The 14,959-nt window shown below is 57.0% G+C and overlaps 1 protein-coding gene across 1 annotated transcript; it reads right to left on the bottom strand.

The window, feature by feature from the left end:
* Window positions 1–10,207: 10,207 nt before the first annotated feature.
* Window positions 10,208–14,457, bottom strand: C27H1orf216 (chromosome 27 C1orf216 homolog). Its single transcript, XM_063177464.1, has 2 exons — window positions 14,372–14,457; window positions 10,208–12,622 (listed from the first exon to the last, which is right to left on the bottom strand). The coding sequence occupies exon 2, from the start codon at window positions 12,604–12,606 to the stop codon at window positions 11,794–11,796; it is 813 nt and encodes a 270-aa protein (XP_063033534.1). The 5' UTR covers window positions 12,607–12,622; window positions 14,372–14,457; the 3' UTR covers window positions 10,208–11,793.
* Between the last annotated feature and the right edge of the window lie 502 nt (window positions 14,458–14,959).

Genomic DNA, 14,959 nt, shown 5'->3' with positions numbered 1-14,959 from the left:
GTGATAGCTCTGGAGTGCTAAAGGGATTAGTAGCCCTTCTCTGAGCCAGGCTCATAAAGCAGAGACTGTGAAAATAATTGCCTTCATTTCAAGATCAACTTTAGACAGAGGAGAAAACTTGTGCTATGGGGGAGACGGCTCCTTTTCTGGGTTTTCCATAAATTGAGGATGGCCAGCATATGCCAGGAGCCAAGACTGTCCTGGATGCCACCAGCAATTTGGGGTGTGTGGGACAAAGAGGTGTGGGCATTCTCAGTTACCAGTCCTGAGGTAACCTAAACCACCTAAACCACCTAAACCTAAACCACCAGGTCAGTCCAGACTGCTGGTTTTATATGGGGGCTTGTGCCTCACCCCATCCCTGCCCCAGAAGGGAGATTCCCCCTGTACAGAGCTTTATTTTGGGAATGTGGGCACCTGCTCGTGGCACGGAGCTGAGCTGGGAGCTTGGAGCTTGGAGACAGCAGCCATCAGGGAAAACCAGCTGGTCCAGTGACTCATGGCACAGCCTCGGGAGGCCTCGGGCTGGGCAACTTGGGAGCTGTCATTTGCTATGAGCACTTTCCGGAATTTTGTGTAAGGACAGGAGGAATAAAGGAATAAAGAATTTTGTGTAAGGACAGGAGGAATCTTTGGGCTGAGGATGCCAGTGGGGACACGGAGGCTCTTGCTCCACCCTCAGCATCTCTGCTGAGCCCAGCATCCATCATCTCCCAGCATCCCACCTCCTCCACAGGACCCACAGCATCCCTGGGATGAAGGACGGGGTGAGCGGCTCTGCCTCCACCGCAGCCCTGCAGGGACGGATGCCCCGGAGGGGGGACAGCCCTCGGCACCCCCCAGCCCTGCCGCTAAACCCCGCTGTTGCTGGCAGTGCCTTTAATCCGCGCAGCCCCGCTCGGGGCTGCATTGCCACGGGCGATGCTGGATTAGGGACCGGCCGCCGCACGCCTTTGTCCTCCCTTTGTGCGGCATTTTGCTCGCCTCTGCCTTAAACCTTGTAACCATTTTGCTGCCTTTTAAAACCGCCTTGAATAGAGGGGGTGGGCTGCAGAGGGGTGCCGGGGAGAGGGGGCCGAGGCTTTGAGGTTGAAGGGAGGCATTGAGGCTGCAGCTGCCCCGTCTCAGCGCATTCCCCGTGACCCCCACGGGCGCCGCCGCGGCCACCGAGCAGCGCTGGCAACGCGGCCGCTCCGGGACAATCCACCTGCTTGCTCGGGACAAGCACTTTCATGCCTGTTGGGATTAGAGATTTTAAGTGTCGTTCCAAATTGTGCGGATAAACAGTCTTGTGAAAACTTGTTATCGTGGGGAAAGCGGCCCCGCCGCCACCCTCCGTCGCTGGCCTTTTGTTCGGGCAATTTTTATTGCCGGATTGGATTTGATGAGGTTTAAGGTTTATTCTTAGGACTCCATTGAAGAGCTGATCCTTTGTCTCCCGCCGTGGAGCGTGAAGAATATGAAACGTAGGCAAAAATAAATCTGCTTTTCACACGTATTAGCCCCCGGTACACGCGGGGACCACCAAACACAGCTGAGAGCAGCAGCACCCCCGGCCCCCGGCTGCACGGGGTCACTGTGGCCTCCACATCCTCTCCCCAATTTCCACAGTCCCCTCTGAACAGGGGACTGGAACAGGGAACAGGAATGAACAGGGAACAGGAATGAACAGGGAACAGGAACCTGGGTGGTCACTGGTGGCCTTCTCCCAGCACAGTCCCTGCTGCAAGAGCCACCCAGGGCTGCTCTGCTGATAGGGATTTAGGAGATATCAAGTCTGTAAAGAGCCCAAATGGTGGTGACAGAGAGGGGACATTCCTCCCTGCCCACCCCCACAAAACCCCAGCCCCACAGGCAGGTCAGTCCCTTCATGGCTTCGTTTATCACCAGTGACTTTGGGAGAGATTAATCAGGGTCATTCCTGAGGAAAGGTTGCTCCAGAGGCTGCTTTCATTTCTCGGGAGCTCCCTGCAGATTTCACCTTGACTGCAGGAGCCTGCTCTGACACGCAGCCCTGGCATGAGCCCTCGCCCCGGGCTCCATCCCCACCTCGTCCCCTGAGCCCGGCTCGTGCCTGGCCTCGGAGCTGGCGACTCCTGAGCAGCCTCCGGGGCAGTTTTGGCAGCACCAGTGTCTGGCACAAGCCTAGAGGTTGGGTTTCTGGAAAGTCTGGAGCTGGAGGCAGGAAATCATGCAAAACTTGGCACATCGGGCTTGTTCCAAGCAAAAAAAAAAAAACCAAAACAAACCTAAACCCAGGGCATGGAAAACTTGCTCAGAGCTGAGCCAGAGCAGGGCTGGCCTGGAGGAGTTTGGATGGTTGCATTCCACACCTCTCCTGGGGTTTTCCTGTCCCTGGGGATCACTGGACACAGCTTCTCCCTCTGCCAGGTGCCACATTTGGGAGCTGCCACAGCCTCATCCTCCACCATTGGGGAAGGCTCTGGCATCACCAGCAGGGATGCAGCCTCCTCTGACAGGGCTTGGAAAGAGCTGGCAAATGAGCGGGATGGGACAAGAGCTTGCCATTCCAAGCATTCAGCATGCTTGGAGATGGATATCTGCTGTCTGGATGGTTGTCCCACCACAATAAATCATGGATGGGGCGGCACAGGAGGAGCTTGGCTGGGATGCCCACACTGGTGCCATGCGCCCAGGACATTTATTGTCCCCCTGTCCCACCAGGCAGCCCCGGGCAGGGTTCACATCATCCTGTCCCCCATCCACCACATCGTTTCCTGCTTTGCATCTCGTGAGATGATTCCCCAGATACCCAGGGATGTTCCAGCTCCTCCTGTTTGGATAAAATATCGGTAATTACACGCATGCCTAATTTGAATTATTTCCACAGTGCAATCCTGGCGCTTTGGACCCCACTGAGTAACGTGGCAGGAGACTCCTTCCTCAGCAAGGAGATGTTGGGTGGTGGCACTTCTGCTTCTGGCCTGGGTGACCACTGTGGCCACCAGGTGACCCCCATGGGGTGCAAACAGCTCATTCCCAGCACCCAGAGAGGGCACATTCCCAAAAGTGCACATTCCCAAAAGTGCACATTCCCAAAAGTGCTTTAGGTGCCCATAAAGGTGAGTGGAGAGGGAGATTTGGCATCTGCTCTGACCTGCCATGGGAGTCCCCACACTGAGGGTGTGGGGAGTGAATTTCTGTGCCCATGGCCTCGTTTGTTGCCACAGAGCTGACAGATGCTGTCCCAGCAGCCACGCTGCTGTCAGGAGCTGTGGGGCTGGTGGAGAAGGTTCTGGGTGAGTTTCCTTGGCCCAGGCTGGGTGAAATGTCAAACTTGATTCGTGTCATGGTTCCTTCTGGCCCTGCAGTCGATGATGAGTGCAGAGCTGGGGCTGGCTGGGAAACATGAACTGGTTCATCAACTGTTCAAGGTTTTAAAACTTGGTTTTCTTCCAGCGTGCAACCAAACCAAGTCCTTTGGAAAGTTTTTCTATGGTGAGCTGCCTGCCTGTCCCAAGGAGCTGGGGGCAGAGCAGAAATCTCCCCCAGCAGGTGGATGTTTTTGGGGTGCACATCACAGCCATGGGCATCTCCAGCCCCCTGTGCTGCCTGCCCACACTGATCCCTGCTCTGGCAGGTCCCTGGGCACATTCTCTGTGCATGGTGGGTTTCCCTCAGTGCAGGGGTCTCTGCAGCCCCTCACAGCCCCTTTGCTGTCACATTGTGTTATTTGCTCGTGAGAAGTGACTGATGAACCTTCTCCTGCCTGAAAACTTCTCAGTGGCCACCCAGTACTGCCAGGGCACCAGGAGGGGATGCTGGAAAGGGACTCCAGCACCCATTGCTGCCTCCCACCCACCATCTGCAGTGGGTGGCTCAGGATCGCAGAGGGGAATTATTTGGGGATTAGCAAGTGACACCTCAGGGGGGATTCATGCCCTGATGCCCTCCTGAGCATCCCCACCCGTATTCCTGCCCATTCCTGGCTTTGTGGGCAGGGGTCAGGGCAGGGCTGGGCCCTGGTCCGGGGCGCAGCAGCTCCCCCTCCGCATCTCCTCCAATCCTCCCTTCCTTCTCCATCATTTTTGCCTCCCCCTCCTCCCCCTCTCTGCCTCAGCTGCCTGATGAATGAAGGATGGGTTTTTAAGCCTTTTCTGCCCCCAAGGCCTGCAGCTCTGGCTCGGCTGCTATCGCTGGGATAAATGCAGCTTTTGGGCCCGGAGCAGCATCCCCCGCGCCGGGTTATCAATCCCCGCTCAGCGCCGCCCGCGCCGGCCTGGGTCCTCTCCACTGGGAGCCCTTTTCCTACCCTCTGGCCACAAGAAAGACCAGTCTGACTTAATTCTGCACAGTATCAACACCAAACAGATTCAGCCCAGCACTACCGGCTCTCCTAATTCGGCTTTGTGTTCCTCGGTTTTCATGAATTTTTAAAAAGTTTCCATTTCTCCCGGGTTTTCGGCGGGTTTGGTGGGGTGTGTGTGTGCCCCGGTGCTGGCTCTGCGTGCTCCTCCTTGCCCTCCTGGAGCAAACAAAGGAGACAGAAAGTCAGCTTGGAGCTCCTCAGCCTGGGAAGTTTTTGGGTGGGTTGAGAAACCAAGGGTGCCACAATTCAGGAGGTGAAAGGGTTGGGATGGTGATCGGATCCAGTGCTCAGATCCTGGCACAGCCATGGTGCCAATCCTCACTCTGGCAACACTCAAAAATGAAAATACAGATGGTGCCACTTGCAGGGCAGAGCTGGAGACTTGGGGAAGGAGGCTTTGGGAACAGAAAACAAAATGAGCCAAGCCCTAAATGGACTTTAAAAACCCAGATGCATTTCTTTGTTGTTTCACTTTGTTGTTGGTGTGAAATGCAGCCTCCATCCGTGACTGGGAGCTGGAAGCTCCTTCTGCCTCTGGGCCTGTCCAGAGCAGAGAAACTAAGCCAGGACAGAGGGAAATGGAGATTCCAAGATGGAAAACATAGATAGAGTCAGTGAAGGCAGCCAAGCCAGGCACTTCAGTTTAAGTCTAAGCACAGACAGGCTGGAAGCCTCACTCTGCCACACCAACCTGATATTTTGTCCACTCCCAGTGGTCCACAGAGAGCTTGGGGGCCAGCCTGGCCATCCCAGAGGCTGAAACCTGGGGCCCTGTCTGCAGAGGTTGGCAGTGGTGGCACGGCAGTCACAGAGCTGGAGCCTGGCTTTGGCAGCCCCAGCCCCATCCCAAAGTGCAGCAGAGCCTGGGGAATGGTGTCCCCCCATCGTGGCCAGGAGGAGCCAGCACGAGAGCCCCTGGGGCTGCACAGGGTTTGTGGGCTGTGCAGGAGGAACCTTTGTTTTCAGCTCTCAATCAAACACTCATGGACAGGCCCTGTGTGTGTGGCACTCGGATTGTTATCATCTTGAAGGAATAAAAGGCAGCACTGGGGCTTTTGGGATTCAACCCGGTGCTTCCAGGGCTCCAGATATTCCAGTGCTGCTGCTGAAAAGCAGGAAGGCATTCCCTGCAGCCAGACAGCCACTACATCACCCAGGACCCGTGCGAGGAAATAATGATGTACAGCTGGCCTTGGGGCACTCTTTGCAGCTCGATTGGCCTCCCTGGCAGAAGAAAAACCGAGAGTTTATTGCCTCTCTTCCAGTGATCTTTACTCCCAGCTGTTTTCTCAGGGAGGCCTGGATCCCCATGCCTCATCCGAAGAGCCACGGGCTGATGGTGAGGCACTGAGGTGGTTCCTGGGACAGGGCTCTGCTCTAACAGGGGAAATCCTGCCCCACCTCTGCCCAAAGCAGAGTCTGATGTCTGGGATCCCTTTTCCCCTCCTCCTGCAGGTGCAGTGAGCTCCTGGAGCAGCAGCAGCACCCTCAGTCCCAGCACCCAACCATCCCAAATGGAACAGCACCCATGTGCTCACTCCTTCACACCACATCCCCTTCCCCAGCAGCAAACACCCGGGGCACCTGTGTCTCAGTGCTGCACCAGGCAAAACCCTTTAAGGTGTCCAAGAGCCCATTTCTGACTGAATTCCCACCAGAAAGGGAAAAAGAGCCCCTTCATGCCCAAAGCTGGTGATTCCTGGCTCCTGGTGCTGTTTACAGAGGCCAAAGGTGAGGTGGTGGCAGGTGATTTTTCTGCCCCTTTCCCCGGCCCTGCTGCAAGCAGCCTGATTGCTTCGATTGCTACAATCCCTCTGTCATTAAAATGTAAATGAAAACAGACACAAAAACAATCTGAATTTCCAGCCGAGTTGCTCTTGCTTAATATTCTACCCCGAAGGGGGATGTGCGGAAGCAACAACATTTCAAAGGGAATCATTAAAGAAGGGAGGCTCAAAGCGCGTTTCCATCAGATAGCGGCTCGGGGTCCCGCCCATCCCAACCCCGCTGGAAAGGACGGGCAGGAACCGGGTCCTGGCAAAAGGAACCATCCAAGGTGAGGAGGATGCTCACCCTGAGCCGGGCTGTGCTGCTCACACCGTCCCAGGGTGCCCACAATGTGCTGCTCACATCCCAGTTCTGCCTGTGCTGCTCCAGGTTCGCGTTTCCAGCTGCAGTGATCAGGCTGGGATGATGCCCAGACTTTAACACGTTCCAAGGTTTTAGAAATACCCTGGAAGGGCATCAGGGTTTGCAATGTGTCCTGACACCTCAGCAGTGCAAGATGCTGGTATTCCAAGTCCTGCCTCCCTCCCACCCCGAGCTCTTGGCACTGGTGCTGCTCTGCTCTGTGTCAAGCAGGAGGTGCCTGTATTTCTCCTGTATTTATTCTGCCAGTCTCAGGCAGTTAAAATGAAATCTAAAACATCAGGGAGTGAAAACAGCTTGAAAAATCCAGTGAATGGTGGTTCTGTCCCAGTGGATGCTGCTGGAACAGGAGGGATGCACCAAGGCTCAGGGCCACAGCGAAATCCCAGGTTTGCCTCCAACCCTGCAGTTCCCAGTGGTCAGTGCCACTTACCCAGAGCTGCAGGGAAAAGGAGCATGGATGGACAAGGAGGATGGACATCCCCCCTGGATGGACAAGGAGGATGGACATCCCCTCCTGGATGGACAAGGAGGATGGACAAGGAGGATGGACATCCCCCCTGGATGGACAAGGAGGATGGACATTGCCCCTGGATGGACAAGGAGGATGGACATCCCCCCTGGATGGACAAGGAGGATGGACATCTGCCCTGGATGGACAAGGAGGATGGACATCTGCCCTGGATGGACAAGGAGGATGGACATCCCTCTGGCTGTGCTCACCTTCCCAGCTGAGAGCAAGAAAAGCCCTTTTCCCACTGCAAACCAAACATGTGGGATCTGGAAGTCCTTGAGACACAATAAACAAGGGATCCTGGGATGCTTTAAGTGTGTCCCAGTCTGGATCTCTGGATAATGGCCTGAGATGATTAATTTTCTTTTGTACTTTCATTGCATCGGTTATCACATCATTCAATTTTATTTTTAAAGACTTTTTTTAAACCCACAAAATACTGGAAAGGGTTAGAGTGGATTCCAATTACAAGGTAAAATATTTCCCCCTAAAGCTTTATAAATACTTGATTTTGGTTTAATGCCATTATTTTAACTTTCAAAGCAAGGCAGCATTTGCCAAACCCTGCTTTGTGCAGTAAAACTGGCCCAGCGTCACAGGGATTTGCTATAACAGTAATAATAAACTTTCAGAGGAGGCCTTAAAACCAGAGGGGTCAGGCATGGGAATTCAGACTTGGATGCTGTGGGGTCCATAGCTCAGATCCCCCCAAAGTGGCTCCAGGTTTCTACTCAGATCCTGCTGCTGCGTTCCCACTGACCTGGGGGTGTTAAGGGCTGGAGCATTTGCCCTGAGAGCCAAATTAATCCCTCTGTGAGGTGAGAATTCAACCCCTTTATGAAGGCTTGGCAATCCTTGAGGATGGGGAAATCCCTGGCATGGAGGGCTGGGTCAGATCCTGCCCGTGGCACCAATCCCACCTGGATTGCACCCACAGGGGGCTGAGCATGGGATGCAGGGTCAGAGTGTCCTGGGGAATGGGATCCTGCCCCTGCAGGGTCAGAATGTCCTGAGGAATGGGATCCTCAGATTTTCCTGGGGAATGGGATCCTGCCCCTGCAGGGTCAGTGTCCTGGGGAATGGGATCCTGCCCCTGCAGGGTCAGAGTGTCCTGGGGAATGGGATCCTCAGATTGTCCTGAGGAATGGGATTCTGCCCCTACAGGGTCAGATTGTCCTGGGGAATGGGATCCTGCCCCTGCAGGGTCAGAGTGTCCTGGGGAATGGGATCCTCAGATTTTCCTGGGGAATGGGATCCTGCCCCTACAGGGTCAGAATGTCCTGGGGAATGGGATCCTCAGATTGTCCTGGGGAATGGGATCCTGCCCCTACAGGGTCAGATTGTCCTGGAGGGTGAGATCCTGGCCCTACAGGGTCAGATTTTCCTGGGGAGTGGGATCCTGCCCCTGCAGGGTCAGAATGACATAGGTGGTGGGACACTGCCCCTACAGGGTCAGAATGTCCTGGGGAATGGGACACTGCCCCTGCAGGGTCAGAATGACATAGGTGGTGGGACACTGCCCCTACAGGGTCAGAATGTCCCGGGGAATGGGACACTGCCCCCTCCAAGCTGGCCTGGGCTCAACCCTGCAGCGTTTTGTGTCTTTATTGTTGATTTTTTTTCCCCCCCCACAATTGGTCGGGTTTTTAATTAATTCCCAAATCTCATTTGGGGCACACGGGAGCTGGGGGTGGAAAAGCTCTGTCTGAAGTTGATTTTGCAAATCAGTTCTGGCCATCTCCAGCCAGGTCCTGGGGCAGGAGCATCAGGCTCCCAATAACCAGGGAGGAAGCCTCTTGTTGCCAGAGCAGATCCACCTCTTTGATGTGCTCCCGCAGTTATTCTTTCATTTCTTGAGCAAATAATCTGGATTTTCACAATATTTACCTTGGAAATAATTATTTGTGTAAAGCATTTGACCAAGACAAACAGAGAATCTCTCAGTCTTGCTGCGGGGCTGGGAGGGCTCACGTTCCCCCAAACCTGAGGGAGCATGGGCTCCATGGAGAGTGGATGAGGTGAGAAAAGGGCTCTGAGAGGAGCAGCCCCCATCCTGTGGAACCCCCGAGGGCTTGGACAAACGGACGAGGACGGAAAAATGTGGCCACTCTGCCCTCCATGCCTTGCTGTGCCTGCACATGGATCCCCGAGTTGCATCCCTGGATTCCCACAGAGGCTGGAAAGAAGCAGGAAGGGTAGGGGGGAAAGGTGACAGAGGGTTCAAAGGGCTGCCACAGCCTCGGTTTTTCATCTCTGGTTAATCTCTGTGAAGCCTGAGGCAAAGTCACCTTTGGGTCAACACTCAGGTGTTGTTATCTGCCACCCCCATCACCCGGAGCTGCCCCCAGCCCTCCCCACCAGCAGGGCAGGGGGCCAGCAACCCGGGAATCCGGTCCCCCCGGTTCCAGAAGGTGAATCCTGCACTCAGACCGCAGCCCGGCTGCCCCACAAGAGAGAGGAGGAGCAGCACACACCGGGGTTTATAAAAAACCTGTAAAAATTGAGCAGGTGGGGAATCCTGCACTCAAACCACACCCCAGCTGCCCCACAAGAGAGGGAAGGAGCAGCACACACCGGGGTTTATAAAAAAACCTGTAAAAATTCAGCAGAAGGTGATTCCTGCACTCAAACCACACCCCAGCTGCCCCAAGGCACAGAGGGAGGAGCAGCACACATCGGGGTTTATAAAAAACCTGTAAAAATTGAGCAGAAGGTGAATCCTGCACTCAGACCGCACCCCGGCTGCCCCATGGAACAGAGGGGAGGAGCAGCACACACCGGGGTTTATAAAAAAAACTCTAAAAATTGAGCAGGTGGGGAATCCTGCACTCAGACAGCACCCCAGCTGCCCCACAAGAGAGGGAAGGAGCAACACACACCGGGGTTCAAAAAAAACTCTAAAAATTGAGCAGGTGGGGAATCCTGCACTCAGACCGCACCCCGGCTGCCCCATGGAACAGAGGGGAGGAGCAGCACACACCGGGGTTTATAAAAACCTCTAAAAAAGAGCCTGGATGAACTGCCAGTGCTGGCCCAGATGGGCCCAGGGTGCAGGGATGGGAGGAAGGTGCCAACACCTGTGCCCTCCACCTGCCATTCACCCAAGCTCCACCTGTGTATGCTCCAGCCCCTACAGGGAGCACAGGGTGGCTGCTGCCAGCCCCGCAGCCTTGGGAAGGGAAAGGAAGGAACAAATCCAGCTGGGGCTCGGCTCCTTCAGCTCCAAGGCTTTTATTAAGGTGTACAACATGGCCACAATCACAGGTCTGGGATACAACAGAGGCAGCAGGAGCTGGACACAAGCGAGCAGGAGCGAGGTGAGGGCGGCAGGAGCCTTGCAGGAAGCTGCCAGAATCCTCCAGTGCTGGCACAGGTTGCTTTGAGCTGAGTGCACCCTTTCCCACCAAAATGTCCTTTTTGGGAGAGGATTTTTGTGGATCTCCTGACTTCACCCACTGGCAGCAGCCCAAAGGGGGGCAGAGCCTGTGCCCCATGTGGGGCAGGAGGAGGCTGGTGCTGCCCGTGGGGCACTGCTGGGCTTGGCCATGGTTGTTTATCACAGTCCAGGAGCATCTGGTGGGTGGTGGGTGCCAGGATCTGACCAGGCTGCCAGGCTCTGCTGCTCCCTGGGCTCCTCGGATGGCAGGCAGCACTTTGGCTGGGAGGAATCTCTGGAATCCTCCTCACCCTCCTTTGCAGGTGAGAAATGGAACTGGTGCCCAGCTTTGATGGCAATCAGGGCAGGATGGGGAGTGCAGACCCCTCTGGCTGAGCCCTCACCAGCACTCAAATGGGATGTGTGTCCTATGGATGCACAGCGAAGCACAGCAAACACACACAGCACCTCCTTTTCCATCTCTAGGTAAGACAATTGTTCTTTGGGTTCTGTGTGCAGCTCTCACTGGATAAAATGCAGATTCAAAAACAAAAACAAAAATGTTTTTGCTCCCAAATGATAAATTAATATAAACACCAACACCACAAGTTCGTGAGCAGCTTTAGGATCATGCACTGAGTGAGAGCATTGCCCACAGCAGACAGACACACACGCACACATAGACCTAAATTAACTTTTCACTAATACTGACATTAAAAACATACATTGTGTTGGATCATTTGACTTAAATTTACTTTCCAGCATTCCGAGGCCACTTTTCAGAATGACTTTTTTTTCCTCTTTTACAGCCCAGCACACCTCACTCTCACCAAAAAGCAATGTTTACCAGGGGCTGGGCTGTGGCTGCAGGGATGCACTGGTGCAGGTGGGATGTGGGGATGCAGCAGTGCTGGAAGTGCTTTCCCAGCGAGGTTTGGAAGCCTCAATTCCTGGGGAGGTTTAGAAGCCTCACTGCCCTGGGGCTCCAGCACAGCCATCCCAGCACTGCTGTGGCTAAGCCAGGCTCAACAATGAACTACATTAGGTTTAAAGATGAGCCTGGTCACCTCCAGCTCAGCAAACCCCAAGGTCCCGAGGTCGACCCAGCCCAGTGCCACAGCATGGCCATCCCAGCACTGCGGTGGCTTAGCCAGGCTCAACAACGGACTAGATTCAGTTTAAAGATGAGCCTGGTCACCTCCAGCTCAGCAAACCCCACAGCCCAGTGCCACCCCAGACCTGCATGCAGGACAGAACAAATTCCAGTGCAGAGGATGATGGAGATGAACTCTTCATCTTGGGGACTTTTGGCTGCGTTGGAGAGAGATGGGAAGGGCAGGGTGGGCACCCAGGGATGGAGATGCCACCAGCCAACACCACAGCACCCAGAGGGTGAGGGCTGGGCCGGGCCGCTCTGGTGGCACCTCAGGGCCCAGGGGCAGCCGCAGCAGCGACGCAGGCCGGGCCCTGCTGCATGCAGCGGATGAGCTCCTTGCGATTATCCAGGATGGTGTCGAAACTCTCCTGCAGCCGGTTCTGCTGGTCCACAAGCCTCTGCTGCAGGCCGTGGATCCAGCGCAGCAGGGCCAGGCGCCGGTACATCACCAGCTGGATGTGGTGCTTCTCCTTCTCCTGCTCCTTGAAGCGCTCCTTGTCCTGCAGGTGCTGCACGGCCTCCGCCAGCGCCGGGAGCAGGGTGCCCAGCTCGGGCTCGGCCTCGGCCTCAGCCTCAGGGGGGCTCTCAGCCCGGGGGGCACAGGCAGGAGGGTCCCAGGCGGTGCTGCAGGCGCTGTCGGGGCTGTCGATGCTGAGGGAGCTGCTGGCATAGCCATTATCCTCGGCGGGGGAGCTCGGGGCCCTCTCACAGCCCTCCTGGGCAGCGCTCTGTCCCCCTGCCCCGCTGACCTCGGCTCCCTCAGGGGGGCTGCGCTCCCCCTGCTCGCGCTGCGTGTCACCCGGGCCCGGGGCGCTGTCCCTGAGCCGGCCCTGCGCCATCTGTCTCTGCATTAATAACAGCAGATTATCAGAGGGATTTGTGGTGTTTTCGCTGCGGCTGGAGCGCTCCTCCGGCGGGGACCCCGGCGCTGGCTGGCTCCAGTTCTCGTTGCTGTCACACACCTCTCCCACGAAGTTGGAGTTGGAGTCCGGCCCATGTCCCGCCCCTGGGAGGGCCGTGCCCAGCGCTGGGCGCCCCCGGCCCTGCCGGAATGGGGAGTTTGCTGGGCACACAGCAAACATCTCACCCGTGTCCTGCCTGCAAGAGAGACACGGAGCCGTGACACGCCTGTGGCCTGAGAGCTCAGGGCAGCTACAGTGGGGGAAAACACGCTCATTGCTTTATTTACCTCTTTATTTACCTCTTCAAAGGCACTGGACCTACCATGGGGTCAGTGTTCCTGGGTGTTGGACTGCTGCTGTCAGCATGGCCCCATGCAACACCATGGAATCATGGAATGGATTGGGTTGCAAGGGATATTAAAGCTCATTTAATTCTCACCCCTTGCCATAGGCAGGTGTCCACCCATCCAAGGGCATCTTCCCACCTGATGCAGAAGCTCAAGGAGGCACCTCCCATCCCATCTCCCTTCCTGGAGAGCTCCAGTGCCAGCCCCTGTTCCTGCAGCATCCCTTGGGCGATGCCAAAGGGCATCACGGGGCTCAGGCACGCAGCTGCACGTGCTGCTGCCACCATTTGGGCCGTGCCTGATGCAATTAATCCCATGCTGGTAAAGGTGTGCTTGGAAGGAGATGCTTTCCCAACAGCAATAAATGTCCTTCAGCAGCTGAGACTGCCTGGGCTCCTCTGCACAGTCACCTGCCCTGAATCAGGACGGGGGGCTGGCCTCAATCTGTGCCCTAAGCGGTGACAGCACTGACCTTCCCTCTCTGCAGGACGGAACAGACTGGCCCAGAAAAGGGAAGGTTGGAGTGCTCCTTGCCGGGTCACCAGCAGCGAGAGGCGCTCTCCAAGCCTTCTCCTACAAGGAATCCTCACAGGAACCGCAGCAAGGAACCCATCAGGGGTCCTGGTCTGACCCCAGCCAGCAGTGGGGCAGCAGGAGGGGGGCAGGAGCCCATGCCGAGCCCAGAGGCCTGGAACCCCAGGACCCCCACCCCGCAGTGACATCTGCTCGGGCAGGGCTGGGTGACACCCCCATAAAACCGCTGCACCCCCATAAAACCACTGCACCCCATAGGAGCTGCACCCCATAGAGCTGCACGCCATAGGAGCTGCACCCCATAGAGCTGCACCCCATAGAGCTGCACCCCATAGAGCTGCACCCCATAGGAGCTGCATTCCATAGAGCTGCATTCCATAGAGCTGCACTCCATAGAGCTGCACCCCATAGAGGTGCACCCCATAGAGCTGCACCCCCATAGGAACTGCATCCCATAGAGCCGCACCCCATAGAGCTGCACCCCATAGAGCTGCACCCCCATAGGAACTGCACCCCATAGAGCTGCACCCCATAGGAGCTGCACCTCCATAGAACTGCACCCCCATAGAACTGCACCCCATAGAGCTGCACCCCATAGAGCTGCACTCCATAGGAACTGCACCCCATAGGAACTGCACCCCCATAGAACTGCACCCCATAGAGCCGCACCCCATAGAGCGGCACCCCATAGAGCTGCACCCCATAGAGCGGCACCCCATAGAGCTGCACTCCATAGAACAGCACCCCCATAGGAACTGCACCCCATAGAGCTGCACTCCATAGAACTGCACCCCATAGAGCTGCACTCCATAGAACTGCACCCCCATAGGAACTGCACCCCATAGAGCCGCACGCCACAGCAGCGGGGCCGGGCTGCGCTGCCGGGGGATGCGCGGTCGGAGGGGCCGAGCCCGGGAGCATCCCTGCCCTGCAGAGCCCCCCGGAGCATCCCCGGAGCATCCCCGCAGCCTCCGGGACCCCGGCCCCGCTGGGGGGTCCCGCTGCCCCCGCCAAGCCCCCGCAGAGCCCCCCGAACCCTCCCCCGCGCGGCCCCCAGCACTCACCGGCCCGGTCCGGCCCTGCTGCAGCCCCGGTCCCGATGCCGGCCCCGGTGCGGGCTCCGTGCGCCGCCGCCGCCGCCGCGGGTGGGAGCGGGAGCGGAAGCGGCCCCGCGTGGGGAGGTGACACGGCCGCACTTCCGACAGCGCCCGCGGGGCTGCCAGGGACCGGGATGGTGGGGAGGGATGGGGATGCTGAGGGGGATAGGGATGCTGGGGATGGGGGACAGGGATGATGGGGGGGGCGATAAGGATGCTGGGGGCGACAGAGATGCTGGGGGGAAACAGGGATGCTGGGGGGGGGGGATAGAGATGATGGGGGGTGCAGGGATGCTGGGAGGGTAAAAGGGATATTGAGGGGACAGGGATGATGGGGGGACAGGGATGTTGGGGGGGACAGGGATGATGGGGGGACAGGGATGATGTGGTGGTCAGAGATGCTGGAAGGGGGCAGGGATGCTGGGGGGTTGACCAGGATGCTGGGGAGGACAGGAATGATGGGGGAAACAGGGATGTTGGGGGGAAAAGGGATAGTGGGGGCGACAGGGATGTTGGGGGGGACAGGGATGCTCGGGGGGGGACAGGGATGCTGGG

Source organism: Melospiza melodia, chromosome 27, assembly GCF_035770615.1.
Source record: "Melospiza melodia melodia isolate bMelMel2 chromosome 27, bMelMel2.pri, whole genome shotgun sequence".
NCBI classification, from domain to species: Eukaryota; Metazoa; Chordata; class Aves; order Passeriformes; family Passerellidae; genus Melospiza; species Melospiza melodia.
This window is presented reverse-complemented; position numbering and strand designations above follow the sequence as displayed.

Excerpts from the sequence above, each read along its gene's own strand:
- C27H1orf216 (XM_063177464.1), bottom strand. The coding sequence starts at position 12,606 with ATGTTTGCTGTGTGCCCAGCAAACTCCCCATTCCGGCAGGGCCGGGGG.